General features: G+C 42.8%; 1 protein-coding gene across 1 annotated transcript in view; it reads left to right on the forward strand.

Annotated features, from left to right (window-relative positions):
• The window catches only part of PKN2 (protein kinase N2), a 110,966-nt gene extending 90,720 nt beyond the window's left edge, over window positions 1-20,246 (forward strand). Inside the window, exons 9-23 of the mRNA XM_044301530.1 lie at window positions 1,119-1,228; window positions 3,570-3,713; window positions 5,561-5,636; window positions 5,728-5,902; window positions 7,685-7,817; window positions 11,029-11,165; window positions 11,249-11,324; window positions 11,407-11,498; window positions 12,220-12,396; window positions 12,784-12,846; window positions 14,322-14,398; window positions 14,731-14,873; window positions 15,719-15,826; window positions 16,887-16,967; window positions 18,324-20,246. Of these exons, the coding sequence (XP_044157465.1) occupies window positions 1,119-1,228; window positions 3,570-3,713; window positions 5,561-5,636; window positions 5,728-5,902; window positions 7,685-7,817; window positions 11,029-11,165; window positions 11,249-11,324; window positions 11,407-11,498; window positions 12,220-12,396; window positions 12,784-12,846; window positions 14,322-14,398; window positions 14,731-14,873; window positions 15,719-15,826; window positions 16,887-16,967; window positions 18,324-18,527 (1,796 nt within the window). The 3' untranslated portion in view covers window positions 18,528-20,246. The remainder of the gene's footprint in view (window positions 1-1,118; window positions 1,229-3,569; window positions 3,714-5,560; window positions 5,637-5,727; window positions 5,903-7,684; window positions 7,818-11,028; window positions 11,166-11,248; window positions 11,325-11,406; window positions 11,499-12,219; window positions 12,397-12,783; window positions 12,847-14,321; window positions 14,399-14,730; window positions 14,874-15,718; window positions 15,827-16,886; window positions 16,968-18,323) is intronic.
• The last annotated feature ends 2,729 nt before the right edge of the window (window positions 20,247-22,975 follow it).

Here is a 22,975-nt window from a genome sequence, read left to right on the forward strand (position 1 = left end):
GGCGCGGAGCGTCACGTCACTCACTGACGTCACTTGCCTGCGCCGCCTGCTTCAGTCATAAAGTAGGCGGCGCAGGCACGTGACATCAGGGAGTTACGCTGCCGCCCGCCCGGCCTGCATTGTACGGATGCGCTTAGAATTTAAGGTACTATTAGGCATAAAGGGGCATATTTAATAACCCTTAATTGAATATGACATATTTTATTAGTACACCGGAGCGGTGGGGCGGGCCTTTAGTACAGTGACTGCACCGCCCTGCCGCTATTGCCGGCCCCAGCTCCTCCTCCCAGTCCCTCCCCGAGTCCCTGCTCGCTTTACATCACTGCCAGCGATGTAAAACTGACTGCATTCGCCGTATAAGACGCAGGGGCATTTTCCCCCCATTTTGGGGGAAGAAAAAGTGCGTCTTATACGGCGAAAAATACGGTAATTAGCTGACTAGAGTGCGACACTTTGAACCTAGAATATTGAACCTTTTCACAATATTCTAATTTTAAGTTAATGAAACTCCTTTTGAATTTGCATTACTGAAATAAATGAACGTTTGCACGATATTCAAATTTTTCGAGTTTCGCCTGTATATGGCTAGCCTAAACCAATTGCCATCTAGATGAACAGAGGGGACAGTTTCTTTCCAAGCTTGGTTCCATTAATGACACGCAGTGTGTTTAAAGTTTTCTAAAGCAGAACCCCACATATGGTTTACCTGTTTTCCTCATCCCCCATCCATGTAGTGCCGTCAGACCACCTATAACTCCTATGCTATTGTTCACCATCATTACACCACATAATGTCAGATGTATGGAGTGTCCCCCTCCCCCGGTCAGTAAATATCTATGTACAGCTTGGCAAGATACATCTTATAATTTAATTGGACTCCTTACATAGACGTGGGGTTTAAAGACAATCCATACTTGGCATGCCCTACAGTTAGCAAGGACGTCTGGTCCATTTGAAAGCAATTGGTCTGTTCATACATTCGGCTCTTTACAAAAGAAAACTAAATCTCTAATCTTTTCTTAAGCAGATATTTTGTTGTGGTGGGTTTAACAGTGGAGCTTTTTGTTTCCCGCAATCCTCTTAGCCTTTTAAGCTGAGTTGGTGTAATTTCTTTACAGATGAGGTCTGTGCTGTGCTGAAGCTGGACAATACCGTGGTTGGTCAGACCTACTGGAAACCTATTTCTAACCAGTCATGGGACCAGAAGTTTACACTAGAGCTGGACAGAGTATGTATAGTACTGAGGACTCCCATCTGCAAGGGGGGCAAATAAGATCGTGTGCATCAGTTACATAAATGTGTATTCGAATTTAAAGGCTGTGTCACCAAAAATGTTATCTCCCAGTTAGGCCCCATGCACACTGACTTTTTTTTTTTTTTTTGCGGTCCGCAAAAACTGTTTCTGTCGTTCCGTGATCCGTGTCTGTTTTTTTTCTTCCGTGGGTCTGATTTTTGGAGGATCCACGGAGATGAAAAATGAAAAAAAAAAATCTAAGTCAAGTTTGCCTTTAAAATGATAGGAAAAAACGGACACGGATCACGGACGCGGATGACAGTCTTGTGTGCATCCGTGATTTTTCACGGACCCATTGACTTGAATGGGTCCGTGAACCGTTGGCCGGGAAAAAAATAGGACAGGTCATATTTTTTTCACAGACTGGAAACACTGATCACGGACGCGGATGCCAAACGGTGCATTATCCGATTTTTCCACGGACACATTGAAAGTCAATGGGTCCGCGGAAAAAAAACGGAACAACGGCCGCGGATGCACACAACGGTCGTGTGCATGAGGCCTTAAAATCATATGATAGCAAATCACTTTTTTTGTTTTACATTTTCTATTTTCTGATTCTAGATTTTTTTTTTTTCTAAGCATTATTATAGGGGCAGCCAGCTTGCCTGAGCTGTTCTTAACAAAGTGTGCCCAATAAGCTAGCAGTCCAGTGCACGAGAATGTAACACGATAGGGCTATGTTCTTCTGCCCCCTCCATATGGCTTGATGCTCTCGCTTAAAGAATGATTTCATTTTTTTGTGTTTTTTTTTTTTTTTTTTTTTTTGCTGAATTATAAAGCATTCAGCAAGATCATCTTATGTATATTGTTCAATACGACCTCCTTTCATTTCCTGCTAACGTAGTGTAGGTCACCAGGAATAGGAGATGGATGGAAGTATTACTTAACCAGCAGGGTCAGATTACAGATGGAGTTTGTGTGCAGAATGTAACCATGGCGAACCATGTATCTGCATAGGTGCTTAAAGGACACTTGTCAGCAGATTTGTACCTATGGCTGACCGGTTACATGTGCGCTAGGCAGCTGAAGGCATCAGTGTTGGCCCCATGTTCATATGTGCCCTCATTGCTGAGAAAAATTATGTTTTAATATATGCAAATAAGCCTCTGAGAGCAACGGGGACATTTTCATTACACCTAGAGGCTCTGCTCTCTCTGCCACACCCTCTGCACTTTGACAGGACCAGGGCTGCCTGGCCCTGTTAATCAAAGTTTACGCCAGCCAGGAAGTGACATAGGCTTCAGGTATAATTTTTCGGTGTAAATTAGAATAAAAGCCCAGTGCCACTGACACCCCATCCACTTTTTTTGTAAAGTGCCAAACACACTGGAAACCAAACCACTGCAAACCAAAAAAAATAGAAAATGGCCTTGTGTCACAACTGGTGACTTTTTTTTTTATGCCAGAAAACTGGTGTAGGTGGTTAACTATATTAAAAGCATTTCTTTTCCATATTATTATTATTAATAATAATTATTATTATTATAATATTTTTTTTGTCCTACGTACAACTAGTTTGCAGTCTAGCCCCCCACTGCAATTTGTTCTCCATTTTGAGTGATTTGGCTGTGAAGCCAGCCGTCGACAATAAAACCTTCAGAAGCTAAACACCCCTCAGGATATGCACCTTAGTAGGTTTAGGTTTGCAGTCTACAATTACAAAATAGTGTATTATTACACAGAGGTATATCTAGTTTGATCCAAATTGGGAATTTTAAGGTGCCTGTAATTTGCAAGCTAATAATGTCCTGTGATCACAGCAGCCTCTGCGTTGCCTTCACAGTGACAGGGGAAGAAATTGTATCTGTAATATGAGCTAGAGGTTCATGTAAAGTTCTTCCCCAGTTTTAACATTTCCTGCATTTCCTAATCTTGATCCATTTCTTTACTCAAATCTGTTGCCTGTGTAGATGACTGAAACTAAAATCAACAAGATCACAGAAGCAGCGGTTCAATCAGAGTGTTCGTAGTGGAGTTTGAGTCGTCTTCTATGTAAAAAGAAGACTATATAAAAGAAGTTATGGTCCGTAGTAGTGAAATTCATAATGGAAATTCTTAGATAACCCAAACCTTGTAGGCCGAACTTAAAAACACAAGTTCGCTCAACTCTAAACTTGAGCTGCAGATTTGGTTGCATGACACATGTAATGCAAGGGATTTCCACTGAATAAAATGAAATTAATTTTACTAATCTTCTTAATAAGTTTCTCAACCTGGCAGAACATGCTATACTGTAGCACATCTCCATTACCTTTATCCTTTTTTCTTTCAGTCCAGAGAACTTGAGATTTCAGTATTTTGGAAAGATTGGAGATCCCTGTGTGCAGTAAAGTTTCTGAGGTTAGAAGATTTCCTGGACAATCAACGACATGGCATGTGTCTTTACCTGGAGCCACAGGGCACACTCTTTGCGGAGGTGAGTGCATGGCAGACAAGTACTAGTAGCTAATTTCCCCCCTGAGCAACTCGTGAGTTTTCCTCATTGCTTGAAGCTTTCCTTAAAAGAGGTGACTCTTTTAAGGAAAGCCATGTGAATATGCCGCAGTACTGAAATACAGTTTATTAAACCGTAGGGCACTATACTTGCAGAGAACACGAGATATTTTCCCCAGAAAGGGTTAAAAAATAAATCCCCTGCTGCCTTTCCTAGCTGCTCCAGTCCCTGCTGCTCTCCACTTCCTGGTCCCGGCTGGAATATCGGCACAACCAATCATTGGCTGAGGTGGGTTACATCTATGGCCAGTGGTTGGCTCAGTAGGCATTCCAAGCCTGTTCCTACTGGTGTTAAGCCGCGACCAGGAAGTGGGGCGCAGGGGCGGCTGGAGCTGCATGGGAGTAGCGGCAGTGGTATAGAAAACAAAAGATTGGAGCAGCGCCTCATGCGTATTATGGGCAGGAGAAAAGTGCAGGTATTTAGGTTGGTGATGCGCTTATCTTTAGTTGTTAGTGGTGTACTGTATTATCACCGCACAGTGAGAGGGTGTTCGGGACCGAAGCCCTGGTTCACAGCCAGCCCTGCTGCAGGAGAGATAAGCCAGGACCTCAAATGAACTGATTTGTATCAAAAAGGAACTACGAATCAGAGCCATCACCTGTGGCCTTGAAAGAAGCATTGAGTAAAAGGTACCATTGTTTTTACTCCCTGCTTCTCTCAATTCTGCCGGGGTCATCCAGACTGGTAAAGCGCGCAGCAGCTATACCCCATGCATTCCCCGGCATACAGGCTGTTGTGACCTTTGCCTAACAGCATCAGGTAAGCGGCTGTCCCTGCTTAGGGGGAACCCATTGTTTATGGTCCCACACATTCTGCTCTCCCTCATCTAGTTCTACCAGTGGACTTGAAGGCAGATATATATAAAAGTTATAAATGTCAAAGGTGAACGCCCTCTTCATCAGACACAATAACATAGTGATATGTTCCCCTCCAAACTCATTGATTTAAATGATTTCTAACTTGTATATACCTGCCTTTAAGAGCATTGGTGACGGCGCCTGATCCAGCGCTGGTTCTTTTTCTATACAAATCTGTTCTGCAGCAGCAGCAGGGTATTGGTGAGTAATGCTTATTAGTTAATATTATTTTTAACCCTTTGGCCCCTTTTGTAAAACCTTTTGTCTCACAAGAAAACCACCTTAAGAGGTGTTTCTCATAAATAACTTTTAAGATGTAGAGATTACTGTATAGTGATGTGTCTCCATATGTCAGACCCGTACAACTAGCGTGATTAATGTCACAAGTCAAAGGGATTATCCCTTGAAATGCATTTTAACATCCATCCATCCACCATGTATGATCACAGCAGGGACCTGCAGATTCACAATAGCAGATTTGCGGCAGATTTGCTGCAGAAATTTCTCTGTGCCCCTTTCTCCTGAAAGGTGCTGCAGACAAACCCCAGTCACAACAGACTTTCAGCCACAAAACATTCTACCATGTGTGAACATAGCCTAATGCGGTCCTGTGTCCCGGTGGTGCTGGGACTTCTTTGAATGCCGCTCTTTTCCTTGGACTGACAAACAGCTGAGCACTATGGAGCAGTTACTGATGGCAGTTAAAAAAAAAAAAAAAAAAAAAATTCAGTTAGATTGTGACCATTAGATGGACAACAAGGTCACCTTTCCTACTTGACCTTGGCATAATGTGTCTTTGAAGTCCTATGCAGTTTTCAGACGCTGGAGTCTTTACTGCCGCAGTGCATTTTGTGTGTCTTCAGATCCCATCACTGTAAGTGTATCTAATTTATTTTGGCTTTTATTTTCCAGGTGACCTTTTTCAATCCAGTTATTGAGAGAAGACCAAAACTTCAAAGGCAGAAGAAGATCTTTTCCAAACAACAAGGTCAAATGGGATTTGCATTTCAAGGAAATTGTAAGATTTGTTCCCTGCCCCATTTGCCCACAAATTAATTGTTAAATGGTTTTGCTTGCAGGCAAGACATTCCTCAGAGCTCCTCAGATGAACATCAACATTGCCACTTGGGGGCGACTAATGCGAAGAGCAATCCCCACAGTTAATCACTCTGGCACATATAGCCCCCAGATGTCCATTCCTGCTTCTGTTCCAGTTGTGGACACACGGAATGTAGAATTATCTCCAGCAGTTGGGTAAGTAGTAGTAGACCCCCCCCCCCCCCAACATTATTTAATTCATGGCCTATCCTGAAGATATGATATGGATTATACAGTAAAGATTTTTTGTTGACGCTAATGCTTTTGACACCCTTGACTGTCCCCCAAACCAACAAAACCACACATGTAATATAAATACATTTTTATATTTTATTATATTAATAAGACATACAATACACATAATAAAAAAAAATCCGTTTTTGATAGCAGTGCAGATTAGCGCTGTGAAAGATACTGCCCCCACTGGACCACAGGCCTGCATTCATTCATCAATCACACTTTAATATGTACATGATAATACCTCTAATGAATACTTCATCAACAGGTGGGAATATACTCCTCACTGCTGTATGTGCTACACCTTCTGTGAAGGAAATCCCTGTTATCCTCCAAATCCCCAAACACATTACATCCATGTGCTTTAGCATCAATAAGGGGAATAGAGATCTAATCTAACAGGGATACAGATATAATCCATCTAAACTTGTACACAAACTCTTATAACAACAATTTAGGAAGCACCCTTGATTGCGTAAAGGCCCCATTACACTGCTCGATGGAGCTGACTATTGTTGCCGATCCCCTTCCACAGTATGGGGCGGAGCAATCGCTAATGCCACCGCTCGCCCCCGTACAGAATCATTGCTTGCTGGCAGCAGAGGCGGTTTAGACAGCATGATTTAGGTGACCACACCAACAATCTATTACCTGCCGAACTAGCGTCTTCCTTGTTCATCGGGTAATCGGTGGCGCCTTTTACATCGGCAGATAATCGCTAACTAGCATTCGCGCTCTTTAGCCATAAACTGGCCAAGTATCAGTGTGGGGCAGTGTAAAGAGGCTTTTAATGCAGCTTTTTAACAAGGGGATCACAGGGTCAGGCTGCAGTCTATGGGTGCCTCTCCTCCATAGCTGCACTCTGATACGGGGGGTAGCAAAGAGATCGGGTTATCAGGAAGGCAATGACATCAGCTCTGAGCAGACAGCAGCAGTCGGCACAGCCAGCTGTGTGAAGCTGTACAGCATCAAATGGTAGAACGTACTTGGTGAAGATGATTTAGAAAGTTGCTTGATTTTTGCATTTAACGGTAAATGAGCAACAACAAAACAGCATTTTCTTTCAACCTGTTCAAAACCGTACCATTTACCTCCTTTCCTGATCAGGTGCATTTTCTGTTAAGTTATGTAAATCATTTTTGCACCTTTTATGGTGTTTGAGGCTTTTGATTTTAATGTAATCTTTAACATTTAACATTTCATTTTTCTTTTTATTGCTGATTTGGTAGACCCAGCAATGGGGGGGGGGGGGGGGGGGGGAATACAGCCCCCAGAGAGGTTGCTGTTCATAGCGGTACATACTCTGTGCAAGGCTGATATGGGTCTGCTAGAACCCAGCAGCTCGTAGAGACACCTGACCTGCAATCACATGAACATTCGGACCAGCATTGCCGCTTCCTGATCTCTATACACAGCCCTCAGCCATCAAACCATGGAGAAGGCAGAGATGGTAAAACGCCGTCCCTTCTCCATGGGGAGCCCTGTTGTCACTGACTGCAGACTCTCCGCTCCTGCGGTTGCACAAATACTGTGCAGCTGCGGTTACTTTAAGGTCGTTTAGAAACGTGTGCCAACCACCCATGCGTATGAATAGTTGACGGGCAGTCAGCAAACGGTTACATTATTCTTAATGATCTGCCATGCGTGTTATATGAAAGCATGACTTATGACTGACCTGTTACATTTCATGTATTGTTTCAGTGAGTCTCCTATAGGCAAGTTAAACTTTGAAATAGAACCGGAACCACCTACTGCTCCACCTCGGGCATCTTCATTAGACCTGGATTTGTATCCATCCCCATCAGAAATTAAGACACCAGTCATACCAGCTCAGGTAAAGATGTGCGATGCAGTGTGAACAGTGTGCTTGAAACATTCTTGATAAGAGAAGCAAGGAAACTTAGCAGATCTAAGGGCATTTTTATATGGTTGATGAGCAGGAACCAAAAAGACTTGTTTCCTATCATTGCCCCAAGTAAACGTGCCAGCAATCATTTAGAGAAATTAGCTTGTTTGTGGGGTGATCAGCACAGGTGATGTGCTGCCGACTACGCAAACTAGGACGGGGGAAGAGCATTTGTAGTAATGAACGTTCATCCTCAAATCATTCTGCATCGGCCCATGTAAAAACTAGTGCCAATTGACTTGATTATCCTTAATATCCCCACCTTGTTTAATGGGTGTATCTGAGAATTTACAGTCAGGTCCATAAATATTGGGACATCGACACAGTTCTAAAGTTTTTGGCTCTATACACCACCACAATGAATTTGAAATGAAACGAACAAGATGTGCTTTAACTGCAGACTGTCAGCTTTAATTTGAGGGTCTTTACATCCAAATCGGATGAACGGAGTAGGAATTACAACAGTGAAGCAAGCCATCATTAGGCTGAAAAACAAAACAACCCATCAGAGAGATAGCAAAAACATTAGGCCTGGCCAAAACAACTGTTTGGAACATCCTTAAAAAGAAGGAATGCACCGGTGAGCTCACCAACACCAAAAGACCCGGAAGACCACGGAAAACAACTGTGGTGGATGACCGAAGAATTCTTTCCCTAGTGAAGAAAACGCCCTTCACAACAGTTGGCCAGATGAAGAACACTCTCCAGGAGGTAGGTGTATGTGTGTAAAAGTCAACAATCAAGAGAAGACTTCACCAGAGTGAATACAGAGGGTTCACCACAAGATGTTAACCATTGGTGAGCCTCAAAAACAGGAAGGACAGATTAGAGTTTGCCAAACGACATCTAAAAAAGCCTTCACATTTCTGGAACAACATCCTATGGACAGATGAGACCAAGATCAACTTGTACCAGAGTGATGGGAAGAGAAGAGTATGGAGAAGGAAAGCAACTGCTCATGATCCTAAGCATACCACCTCATCAGTGAAGCATAGTGGTGGTAGTGTCATGGCGTGGGCATGTATGGCTGCCAATGGAACTGGTTCTCTTGTATTTAGTGATGATGTGACTGCTGACAAAAGCAGCAGGATGAATTCTGAAGTGTTTCGGGCAATATTTTCTGAAGCATTTGGCTGAATATGAGCAGATTTCATTGGACGGTGCTTCACAGTGCAGATGGACAATGACCTAAAGAGTTTTTTTTTAAGGGATAGAGGTGGAATGTTATGCAATGGCCAAGTCAATCACCTGATCTGAATCTGATTGAGCATGCATTTCACTTGCTGAAGACAAAACTAAAGGGAAAATGCCCCAAGAACAAGCAGGAACTGAAGACAGTTGCAGTAGAGGCCTGACAGAGCATCACCAGGGATGAAACCCAGCGTCTGGTGATGTCTATGCGTTCCAGACTTCAGGCTGTAATTGACTGCAAAGGATTTGCTACCAAGTATTAAAAAGTGAAAGTTTGATTTATGATAAATATTCTGTCCCGTAACAAGTGGGAGGCACAGATGCAAACTGTTGTAATTCCTACAGCCCGAATGTTCGTGAACTTTTTTTTTAAATTATCTATATCGGATACATCCATTGCTATTACTAACAAGTGGCAGTCAAAAGGACATGCATAAAACGGTTACTGTTATGGACATAGACCAATAGAGGCTGGATTTTAGTGTGGAAGCATTGTTGCAATAATCGCTTGTTGTAAGAGATACAAGATTTTTATCACAAATATAATATTTTGAATACACAAGGGCTGGTTTATATGCCTATTGTCGCGAATATTTTATTCTGAATATACAGGGATTGTTTTCAATGCTTTTATTTTTCTGTTTTGGTACCGATTTAATCTAGGCATGTACACAATTTTATTAGGCATTTACTGTTATAGTGGGATTGCTTTTAATAATTCACTTTATTTCAAGTACAAAGTTTTTGTTGTGAACCCAGAAAGAGTGCCAATCATATTTGTACTGTATTAAACTGTGTGGGTGGGTGAGCCATACTGATTTGAGCCCCTGCATCCATTCACTCCAATTCCTACACCATTCACCTGATTTGGATGTAAATACCCTCAAATTAAAGCTGACAGTCTGCAGGTAAAGCACATCTTGTTCGTTTCATTTCAAATCCATTGTGGTGGTGTCTAGAGCCAAAAATGTTAGAATTGTGTTGATGTCCCGATATTTATGGACCTGGCTGTATGTTGGCGACCTATCTTCTGGATAGGTCATCAATATCAGATCAGAGGGGGTCCGACACCAGGGACCTCCACCAATCAGCTGTTAGAAGAGGCCAGGGCTCTCTTCGTAGGCCTGTGATGTCACGAATGGTATAACTGGGAATATTTGTGTCCTCCAGGGGATAAGATTGTTGGGGTTATTTTAAGTTGACTGCTATGAAACCTGAATTTTTTTTAAGCTTGAGTCAGATGTGTGAATTAAATAGTTTTCAGTTCTCTTGCCATACTCTATTAAATACTTATAACCTCAATAAAGTAAAAATCCTAGGGCGCCTTTTTCTTCGGTCTTTGTGTTGGGCATTCCTCAGTTATTCTTCCTGGAAACGTATGAAAAAAAAAAAAAAAGGTAACAGTCTTTTTTTTACCAATCTGTAAGCCCTGTCCCTGCACCTGTTGAATCATGTCACAGCGTTTAGTGACTTGTTCCGATGAAAAGTAGGAATGGTAACGCTTAGTTGTCAATTTATTTCTATGTTTCCAGGAATAATGACATTAACGGCACAATGCAGAGCTCCAAACAACGTCATGTCGCACTGCATTTGCTGTCTGTTTTGTAGGTAAACTTTGGGAGGATTTCCTAACACATACCTCCAGTAGATGTCTCCGACATTTGCTACTATGTCTTAGAGGCATGTTGGTGGTAATAAGTCAGAGCAACTGGACTTTTCTTTTTCGCGCTCTCACATATTGTATGCGAGAAATCCAGTTGGATGAAACGATCGAAAATCTTCAAGGAAAAAATAAATATAAAAGTCCAGTTGCTCTTATTACAGACATTTCACACTTTTTATTATTGGCCTGTCCTAGAGACAGCAGTTTTGAATTCCCTTTTCTTAATTTCCGGACGCAGTCATGATTTTCAGTATTATTTTAAAAATGTATTTTATTTCCGTACAGGACACGGGACCCAATTGCGAATTTGCAAATAACAGAAACAGTGTAGCTTCAAAATCCTCAACAGACTTGACAAACGAAGGGCCGATGACGGTGTCTGACGTGGATTATAGTGCAATGCAAGAAACGGAGGACAGGCGGTAAGGTCGCCTGCTTTGTTCCCGGTGTCTTTAGTATCGTGCGCCCTTCCTCTCGTCTGAGTTTCTTCATCCTGTTTCTGCAGGGGGCAGCAGCGGTTTCAGTTCAGCCTCCAGGACTTCCGGTGTTGTGCGGTCTTGGGCAGAGGGCATTTTGGAAAAGTACGTTTACTTGAGCATCCTTCTATTCATACAGTCCTCAAATTACTTGTAATGTAGTTACAGCTTTTTTTTCACATTTTAGGTGCTGCTGGCAGAGTACAAAAACACTAATGAAATGTTTGCTATCAAAGCCTTAAAGAAAGGAGACATTGTATCCCGCGATGAAGTGGACAGGTATTTAAACGTACACGACACACATCACTGTATATTGCTGTTGTACGAGACCATTACAGTTCTGAGTGATAGACTGCAGGATAGCAGAAGGTAGACATACTGCCCTCTTGTGGACATCCATGTTTCCAGTGTTTGCTCCCTACAAGCGCTTATAAAGTGAAAAATGCTATTTTAATGGATTTCAATTGGATATAAAATAATTGTTTAGTGGTAATTGACAGGGTAACAAGAGAATTAGATGATTGATGTGAAAGTTTGGGCTTGCCTGGTCTTTAAGAAGCCAGTAAGGGGGAAATGTATGTAGATGCAGTGTATAATTTTTCCATGGTATCTTCTCCCTCCTGAATGTCTCACATTTCTTATTTGAAGTATCTTAAAGGTAACCTGTCACCGGGATTTTGTGTATAGAGCTGAGGACATGGGTTACTAGATGGCCGCTAGCACAGCCGCAATACCCAGTCCCCATAGCTCTGTGTGCTTTTATTGTGTGAAAAAAAAACTTTTTGATAAAAGCACACAGAGCTATGGGGACTGGGTATTGCGGATGTGCTAGCGGCCATCTAGAAGCCCATGTCCTCAGCTCTATACACAAAATCCCGGTGACAGGTTCCCTTTAAATATCCTTGTGGTTTCTTGTGCACAGTGCATTATAGGTGCCCGACTCCCTTCTAGCTCCCACCACGTGCCTTCATATTTTTTGCTTTTCCTCCTGTCCTTTTAGCCTTATGTGTGAGAAGCGCATCTTTGAAACTGTGAATAGCGTGCGGCACCCGTTCTTGGTGAATCTCTTTGCCTGCTTCCAAACAAAAGATCACGTCTGTTTTGTGATGGAGTATGCAGCTGGGGGAGACCTAATGATGCACATCCACACTGATGTCTTCTTGGAGCCTAGAGCTGTGTAAGTCGTCTTCATCAATGCCCAGCACTTGCCTATAATGTGTAGCCCAACATAATAGTATTGTATGTAGAGAGATCATAAAGCTCTGCTGGATTCTAGCAGTCACCAGTATAAGGGTATGCCGCGCTTTGGGCACCATACGACAAGTCATGTATGACCATTTGTCCATATTACTGCTGCAATTCTTGGCCTGACCATGGGTCTGACGACCCACACTAACCACAGTCGGGTAAGGGTTTCTGGCTGTAGAAGGGATACTGAAATATGGCTGCTCTGGGGCAGTCTTAATTGATTACTCTGTTCTTGATTTTTGGAGGCAAGACCGTTATTTAGCAGATATTATTAATTTTATGTTTCTAATATCTTGCTTTATCATCTCAATAACAGGTTTTATGCAGCGTGCGTGGTTCTCGGCCTTCAGTATTTACATGAACACAAGATAGTTTACCGGTAAGTTACCGAGTGGATGATAAATGGCGGCGATAGGATATATCTGTATAAAAACGGAACTATAAAGCACAAACAGATTTATAATGAAGGAAATTAGTAAAAAAAATTAAAAAAAATATGTAACTAAGTGGGTCCTTGGGTCTTATGAGCATGGTCATATTATGGCTCCCTACAACCTGAGATTTATGAAACTGATATGTTGGCCGTAGACGTCTTCTGTGGGGCCATTTAATACCTCCATGTGCCTCAGATTTTCATTTGTCATCATATTATGGGGGTATTCTCCCTTATGAAGTTTGCTTCTTGGGGAGAAAATGTTATATTGCAGTGTCACATTGACTCCCATGTACTGTCTATGCATGAGGCCTAATGTTATGAAAAATGGAGTGGGCGTTATAAATCCTCATCTGCTGAGGGTTTGATCTATAGTTGTATTGTATTAGATGAGTAATATTTCATTTGAATAGACTTTATATGATGAGCTGTGGAGTCGGTAAGCCACACTCCGACTCCTGTATTTTATCACAATCCGACCCCGCCATAAATAGCCAATAATGTAGCACTAACAAATTTCCAGTAACATCGGGCTTTTTCTCACCATTGTGTAAGTAATCGCCATAATTATTAAAAATACAATTTCAGAAATTTTCTAAATTGCTGTAAGTAAATGTCATTCTCTACTCCTTTAATAACTGGAAACCACTGTTATCAAATTAATCGTAAGAAATCTGTGAATTTGTCCTCAGAAGAGGTTGGACTATCTATAAATTTATGTCCTGGAAATGCAGAGAATCATCTGAGCGTTTAAATGGGAATAAAAGCAACGTGTAAAAGCGCTGCCATAAAAGGGTAGTCAGGGAATAAAATGGATTTATTGTCAAATTTTGAAACTTTTCTACATTTAGATGAAAATAAATTAACTTCAAAACGTTAGATTTTTTTTTAAGGTGGAGTCGGAGTCAGTACACTTTTTTTTTTACCGACTCCACCCAAGACCAGCTTTGTCTCCAACTCCACGGCCCTGCTGTAGAGCATTGAAGGGGGAGTTTGTCCTAGGAGCCAACAACTTGTGGGCAAGTAAAGCAAAAAGAAAACCTCACCAGTCCATGGTCCTGCCATTCTCATGCAACTGCCCTGTTGGACTCACTGGACCAGAAGGGCATAGGAGTGGTGGGTATAAGAGTCTATCCTATGACTGCTGAGGCCAGCGATTGGGCAGAGCTGTCACAGGACCCAGCCGTCTGGCTGGAAATGATGCTCGTGGCGCAGGACCACAGGGTCAAGGGTTACCAACACTGGTGTTGTCGGCTCCTAGGTCGGACAAAGGGTTTGTCCCTTCAGATACTAAGTGGTTGTCTCTGATTTCATAGATTATCAATGTTAGTACTTTGTTTCCTGTCAAGTTACCCATTTAAGGTGGTTATTTGCCTTTTTTTTTTCTTCACACTTCAAAATGATTTTTCTTGCCGCTATAGAGATTTGAAGTTGGACAACTTATTACTGGATACAGAAGGATTCGTGAAAATTGCTGACTTTGGTCTTTGCAAAGAAGGTAACACTCAGTGTATAATGTTAAAAAACAAAAAAAAGGGACATCTGAGATCAGCGTATTTCCAGGGAGACCTGCCTACCAATAAGTTAAAATGTAATGTTTAGATTGTAAGCTTTGCAGACAAGTTTCCTATTTTTTTTTTATAGTTGTTAGCCGGTAAAGTCAGTACGGTATATGCTTTATGTCTGTTTTTTTTTTTGTCTTATTCCTTCCCCTGGTTGTAAAGTAATTCAGAATGTATTCTTGTTAATAATAGCACTCTCGTGCAATGGCGTAGACGCCTTTAATATTGCTCAGAGCTAAGCCGGTTTTGTGTCTTCTCTTACTTTAAGGAATGGGATTTGGGGATAGAACAAGCACTTTTTGTGGAACACCGGAGTTCCTGGCGCCAGAAGTCCTCACAGAAACATCATACACCAGAGCGGTGGACTGGTGGGGGCTTGGAGTCCTTATCTATGAGATGCTTGTTGGGGAGGTAGGTGGTATACTGTGGTACGAGTACCTCATTTGGTGAAAGACATCATACATAAAGTCCCGTCCTAAACGTAACACTCTTCCAAGGACTATGAAAGTTCTGAATTTCCTTTTAATATGGCGTTAATGGATCCAACTCTTTAAATTTGTGTTTGGCAACTCATAATTAAAGTAAAGCCATTTTACTACTAGTAGTGAATAGTCACAAAGACATCTGTATTGCGTCTTTGAAGGCAATTTTTCGAAGACTCCCTTGGGATCAGAGACTCCCAGCCGCCTGCTCTGTTGGGGAATGACAACACTGATTTAAGTGAAACGGACCAGCTTATTAGGGGTTGGATGCTTAGTAACTAAATTTCAGTAATGCCATACCTTAGTGTGGAACGGTATAAGAACCAGCTGAGTGGTCAACCTTAGCCTGTCTGGAGTTGCCGACCCCCTCCTTGGGGCAAACCCGGAGGCCATTTAGCATGATCTTATGCCATTACAACTAGTGCAGTGATCTCCAACCTGTGACTGTCCAGCTGTTTCAGAACTACAAAACCCATCATGCCCTGACGGCCTGCAACTATCAGTAAACAGTAGTGGCGATTGTGCTGGAGCCACACTGTTATTCTGAGGATTAGTGGAGGTGCCTGCAGTCCATAACCCCACCAATCGGGTAACGATGGTGTATCCTAATAATATGCTGCCATAAGTGCAGTAGAGAAACTGGTAGACCCAGAAATAGCCAAACGAGACCCATAATATTGATTGCAGATATAGGAACTAGCTGTGTATGATTTTTGTATTACTGTGTGTAAGGTTATGTTTCATGATCTAGTGCTTTCGCTGTCTTGTATTTAGTCCCCCTTTCCCGGCGATGATGAAGAGGAAGTATTTGACAGTATAGTTAATGATGAAGTCCGATATCCGCGGTTCTTGTCTACAGAAGCCATTTCTATTATGAGAAGAGTAAGTAGCTAACCAGTTATGGTATTTTGGGGTAAAATATTCTACTGGGGAATGCCACAGTTCTTGCAAATCCTGCATGCACTGGCGCACCAACTGATGACTTGTCGTTCTGCGGATGTGGTGTTGCTGAAAATCAGTTCCTATTAATTCTGGCTTTGGCATCTGCAATAGGCTGTACGACCAGAATAAAATATAAAGATCACAGTTTGCCTCAAACACTGGTGAAGCTCCCCTCCTCATCAGTTGAGGGGGTCCACTGCTCATGTGATTGGCTGCTGACGTAAGATCTTATGATATGTTCTTAAGACCATGTCATCTATATCTGTGGTTTTCCAAGGTCAGTGAGTCTGTAGATGGCCATACACATTAGTCTAAAGAGGATTTTGATAAAAATGATTGTTTGTTGGATGACATTTAACAATAAATGATTATTTTAACTGTCCAATGACAGACCGTCGTCTGAAAAGAAGTCGGCCATGTTTGAGATTTTCATCCAATGGTTTGTTGATATTCCGTGCTCGGAAAGTTTTTGTAGAGTGAAAGATCTTTCTCTGAAAGAAGGTTCCTATCCCTAGGACAGTCCTCATTATCGCATTGGCAAGGGTTTAAGTCCCATCACCCCCTGCTGATCAGCTGTAGGGAGGCGCTGCACTTTCCAAGCAACGCATTGTACGTTTTATAGTGACTGTCCTTGGTATTGCAGCTCAGCCTCATTGACTTGAATGGGGCTGAGCTGTAACTAGGCCATGTGACCGATGTACGGTGACTGGACATGGCCTAGGAAGAGGCCACAGTGCTCATGGAACGCCTGACAGCTGATTGCTGGGGGTCCCGGGAGTTGGGCCCCCACCAATATAATATCGATGACCTATGCAGAGGATAGGTCATGAATAATATTCCCAGACAACCACTTTATTCATACACGGAAAAAAAACTTTTTAGGGTGAACTTATTTTTGGTCGGAGGTAACATTACTTGTGAACTTTTTCTTGGCGTAAAAGTCTTGATAAATGCCCCCCTTTGTTTTTACATTTAAAAAAAAAAACTATTTTTCTTCCAGCTATTGAGGAGAAATCCTGAACGCAGGCTGGGAGCAAGTGAAAAGGATGCAGAAGATGTGAAGAAGCACGCGTTCTTTAGGGTAAGTGAATCTTTTATTTTTTATACTGCTTGGTGTACAGTCTCTTTGTACACAGGAGGTATATGGTGCAGGTGGAGCACCGCGTAACATCATGGGTTAGCCATCTTGGTTTCAGCCTTGCTTATAAGTCCTTGTTTAGATCTTTTCTTACTGCTTTTGAGTGCTATCATGATCAAAACCTTGGACTTGTGAATTTAGTATGGGTCAGTTGGACTAAGCCCACCTGGTGACGTGCACCCCCTTGGCCTCATGTTGGGCTGCTGCTACTCCTAATAGCACCATTGGTTTCCTTGTCTTAAAGAGGTTCTCTGGGCTTTTAATATTGACGACCTTTCCTCAGGATAGAACATCCCAGTGCGCAGGTGCGCGCTGCCATGACTAGAAACACAAGGAAAAAAGACAATGGAACAGCACACCGAATAAAGTACAATAATGCCATAGTAATAGAAAATATTCTGGTGTTAATGCTACTCTTATTTTGTAAAATTTAGATTCTTGGCAAATACACTTTGTACAAAATTATTTGGGCCCGTCTGCCACACTTCTAGGCGATCTCTGTAAGACGGGAACCTAACACTAAATGCTACCTGTTGTGCCATAACGACCACCATAAAATTCAGGGGTTTTACAGGCTTTTAGTATTGATGACCTGTCCTCAGGATAGGTCATCAATATCAGATCGGCGGGGTCCAACACCCGGCACCCCTGCCACCCAGCTGTATGAAGGGAGGGCGCGTGCAGTGTACATGTGTCGTCTCCCTTCTTTCTTCCTATTCGCCATAGACATAGCAGCAGTGAGCAGGAAAGGAGACTGCACATGCACACTGTGCGCCCCTTCGCTTCATACACCTGAGGGTGCTGGGTGTTGGACCCCGCCGATCTGATATTGATGATTAATATTGATGACCTATCCTCAGGATAAAAGCCTGGAGATCCCCTTTTAAGGTTGATTTACACACCCAGATAATCAGGCAGAATATCGGGAACAATCTGCCTGTTGTAAAGGTGCTGCAGATTACCTGATGAATGAGCAAATTGCTCGTTCACCGGGTGAAATGATGATCATTGCAGGCACCTAAATTATCGTTTCTGGCTGTATGATGATGAGTGATATCGGTAGTGATCCATCGTCCTCATACTGTGGAGGTGATCATGCAACGCTTCACCTCCTCTTAACAAGCAGCGGACTGTCGGGAAGGAGCGCTTTCTTCAGGACAGTCTGCTTTACCGCTGTGTGTAAATGTACCTTTAGAATGACCGGTTCCTCTGCGGATTTGCTTCTTCATGTGCCGCTTTGCCGTAGTAAGTAGAAACCCTGCCGTTATGTCAATGTTAACGCTCTCTTCTGTTTTGCAGCATATAGACTGGCAGGCCTTGTTGGCAAAGAAAGTGAAGCCCCCTTTTGTACCCACAATCAAAGGGCGGGAAGACGTGAGCAATTTTGATGATGAATTTACCTCAGAAGCCCCCATTTTAACCCCTCCCCGGGAGCCAAGGTTACTGACGGAGGGAGAGCAGGAAGCTTTCAGAGATTTTGACTATATTGCAGATTGGTGTTGAGAGGGAGGACACTGTGAAACTGGAGAGAACTGGCTGACAAGATGACTGCAGAAAAGCAGAAACTGTCTTCACCGCTTTGTGCCATCTTCAGTTCCCCGATTTATTTTATTTTTTAAAACACATGAAGATTCTTTTAAAGTAACTTTTCATTTTATATATATATATATGTATGTATGAACTCTGTAGAAGAGCGGCCACTTCCAAACATATGCCCGTATTATTTTTATAATTGAGCACTGGAACGCAACTTTACAACTGGCCCACTGAACGCAAGGATTCGGGGCTGGTAGTCTGTTCTCCATGTTGACTTTCTACCCGCGGATACCGGAATCGTGGTTTAGAAACTATGCTTTACTGATCCTCGCCGCGAACTGATGTTGAGGAGCGTGTGACCCTAGCTAAGACGGCTCATGCGTTTTTCTTTTTTTTTTTTTCAGATAAACAGAACACTGTTAAATTTGTACCTATTTTTATTTTCTATTGCTTTCTAATCAGAAGAACCGTCTGTATGATTAGGAGTGTTGGTAATAGAGAACACTAAAGCTCTCGATGCCGGAGCTCTTTCAAAGCACGTGCAGTAAAGTCAATCAATAATGTGAGCTCAATGGGAGGAACGTCTCAGTCCGGACTATTGGTCAGTTCAGTTCCGAGGACGGAAATCGCTTTGGTGTTTGCTCAAAATAAGGGCCTTTTCCTATTTATATCCAATGCACCGCTGTCTGAAGCTGGTGCGTCTTCTACAACAGGGAATCTGGGTGAAACACGGTGCAATACGTAAATGTCTGCTATGAAGGTCTTCAGTTTTTTAAGATCAGCTAAAGCATCCTGTCCTAAAGCTGTCGGCCTTTTAATACTATCATAATCCTTCTGGTGCCTTCATGAGTCACGGCTGTTGATTCCATAGCCAGGTCTGTTATATGCTCTGCATTGCACCCATCACTACTCATCTGGCTGGGCCTCCTAGTTAACTCCATAAATCTTGTGTGTCGTCTTTGTCATCCTTTGCTTTTAACAAGGGATATCTTGTCCAGTAACACGTATTCCACCGTCTTGATTTAGTATTGCCTTAACTTTCTGAGACAACTGCGAGCTTCCAGCTGAGAATCACACTAAGCATACCAAAGTCACTTGCCAAATACTTTGCATTGCAACTTTTCCATCTTAGATGCCACGTAGCTCAATGATGGCGTTCTGGCTCCTGTGCCAATGACTTCATTCGTTGAGAGAGGCAAGGGACTCACGAGGGAAGTTGCAAGCAATTGTCTCTCTCTGGGACTGGAGTGTTTGTACTGACATTGCATTGCACCCAGTCAGGCCGGGTTCACATCACCGTTTAGTTGTCCGTTCCTCTGATCCGTCAGAAGAACAGAAAAAATATATGGATCCTTTAATTTTAAGGCGTTGTCCCATCATAGACAATCCGGGCATATCCCCCATTGTCTCATAGGTTCTGGGACCCGCACCTACGGGGAGAATGGTGGCTGGAGGACTCCAGGTTCAGGCCACTGCCAATAGCCATCCCCACACTGCGCTTGCGCAGCCACCGCTCCCATTAATTTCTATGTGGCTGAGGGAAATAGTCAAGCCAGGGCTTGGCTTTTTTCGGCAGCTTCATAGAAATGAATGGAGGGCGGCTGCGCAGTGCACCCTCAACCACTTTTCCCTCCACCTATCAGACAATTGGGGCATATCCTTGCCATAGTCTATGATGGGACAGCCCCTTTAATCATCCGTTATGCACATTTGCCATACGTTTGAGCTATTTCCATCTGAGATCTGTTATTTTAGACAGAAAATGTTTTACACAAAGTATTTTTTATTCCATCTAAAATAACGGATCGCAGACGGAAATGGCTAGATGCAAAATGTGCATAACCGAGCCTAATGGATGCTTCAAATCCAGGATCTGTTTGTGTTTTACTTTTCTGACGGATCAGAAGAATGGAACATGTTGACAGTGAGTGAACCAGGCCTCAGCTGGAGACGAGTGAATATTCTATGGCAGTCATATTCCCCCTCTCGAAGGCAGTGGAAGATAAACTCCTTTAACACATACCTGCTTCCAGTTTCTTATAGATGGGAAATATGGCTCTGTAATGGGAAATTCACTGAAGCAAAATTTTGGATCATCTCTGTCCAGGAGGATTCTATGGTTGGATAGCCAGGTCCGGAGTCGGTAGCCCTGTCAAAGTGATAGTTGCTTTGAACTTACCTCTGCAGATGAACAGTCGTAGTTTTATAATGGGTCACGCATGCTTGCTTTAAAAAAGAAAAAAGTGCTGCACTAGATGCCTTATGAAGTAACACTGTGTGGAGTGCTAGAACTCATGGCAACCAGCTCCCTGCACGTTAGGCTGGCCATACGTATATCGGGCGAACAGCTATCTCGCCGACTCCACCATGCACATATATCCTTGGCTCCGCCGGGCAAGCATGGGTTCTCAGTGGAGTAAGCTGCTGCCAGACACCTCCTAAAGGCATCTTATCTGCCCGTGAACAAAAGGATCGGGCATGTTGAAATCCAACAGCCCGATCCGTCCCTTCCCCTGACATCCGACTTCAGGGGAGAATCGGAACTCCTCATACACATTAGGTCGTTGGCCAGTGCAGCCAGCCATACATCTTAATATATATTGGCCAGCTTTAGTCGTCAGTGTATGGTCTGATTCCCCAGGAAATTCAGATTTTGTGTACATATCTCTGACCTCAGACCGCACAGACTGTGGTAGATGGAAGCATGTATAGAATACATCTGAGGTGAATGGATTTCTTCCTGGTTGGCGCTAAATTATAGTGCTCAGAAAACTTTATATATATAAACTTTACACAGATATTCCCCTTAGTTCCCATCTCTTATTCTCCTTATGGGATTTTTGTATCTGCTCTAAACAACAGTGTTCCTTAAAGAAACCATAAATGTGTTTTCTAGACCACCTCTGACACTCAAGTGCTCCGAGAGGGGCCTTTGCTGCAGCCATGCTCTTCTAAGGCATGCCCTCCATATGTATTTATGCGACTTGGAATATTTCTCTAACGTGGGCACCTTGAACTGACCACATGAACGACAGACGAGAACTTCACCTTTGATAAAACATGCGGGCCACTGGATTTCTGAACCTTGTGCATCTGAGGTTAAATGCAATATGGTGTAACAGAATGTATAAATATTTTTTATAATGTATATTTTATAATCCTATTGTAACACTAATTGTAGCTGTACCTCAAAGTCCGAAGAGTTAAAAAATATATATATTTTTTCTGCCTTTTTCCTGACTGATGGGCTCTGCTTATGGATTTGCAGGCCCTTCCGGCAGTAAAAAGATTCATGTTGTGTATTTCTGTTCATTTTGAGATCAAATACTAGTAAATACATTGTTTATGGCCAAGATCCTTGCTCGTATTTCCGTATGTATCTGGACTGTTCAAATAGTAGACACGAAACGCAGTAAGGCTCCATTCACACGTCCGTGGAATGGGTCCGCATCCGTTCCGCAATATCTGGAACGGGTGCGGACCTATTCATTCTCAATGGGGCAGGAATGAATGCGGAGAGCAGACAGTGTGCTCTCCGCATCCGCATTTCCGGAGCACGACCCCAATCTTCCGGTCCGCAGCTCCGGAAAAAAAATAGAACATGTCCTATTCTTGTCCGTAATTGCAGACAAGAATAGGCAGTTCTTTGGGGGGTGCCGGCTGGGTGTATTGCGGATCCGCAATACACTACGGACATGTGAATGGACCCTAAGTACTTCACACCGACCAGACTCATTATCACATGAGACAACCTAAAAGATTTTCATGCAACAAAGTAATGTCATTTCTGTGCGTCTTAGGGTACCTGTCACCAGGGCAGGCTCCAGTTAGACCAGGGCACAGCTGAACTAGTGGGCACAATTATACCACTAAATAAATCTCTTCTAATGTTTGCCAGGGGTGAAACAACTCTTTAGAAACTGGTGCTATTGCTAAGTTCAGAGGTTTTTTTTGGAGAAGGTTTTGAGGTAGATTTTCCTGCAGGTTTTTCACCCTGAGGCTACTTTCCCACTTGCGTTGTTGTCTTCCGGTATTGGGATCTGGCAGAGGATCTCTATAGCGGGGGAAAAAATATTTCCGTTTAGTCTTCAATCATGCATCCGTTCAGGATGTCTTCAGTTCTGGTAGCATTCCGTTTTTGTGTCCGGTTATAAAAAACGGAGCCTAAAAAACCAGATCAGACTTTTAATGTATTTAGTGATGGATCCGTTTTTTTCCGTTCTGATTTCACACAACCGCATCCTAACAGAACAGATGCATCCTGATGTGCAAAATCAAAACGGATCCTTTTAACTTCAGTATTGAGCTCCTCTGCCGGATCTCAATACCGGAATGAACAATGCAAGTGTGAAAGTAGCCTAAGGCCTCATGCACACGAACGGAAGAAACGGAAGTTACTCCGTGTGCATTCCGTT

The sequence above is a fragment of the Bufo gargarizans genome, chromosome 7, assembly GCF_014858855.1.
Source record: "Bufo gargarizans isolate SCDJY-AF-19 chromosome 7, ASM1485885v1, whole genome shotgun sequence".
In the NCBI taxonomy this organism is placed as follows: Eukaryota; Metazoa; Chordata; class Amphibia; order Anura; family Bufonidae; genus Bufo; species Bufo gargarizans.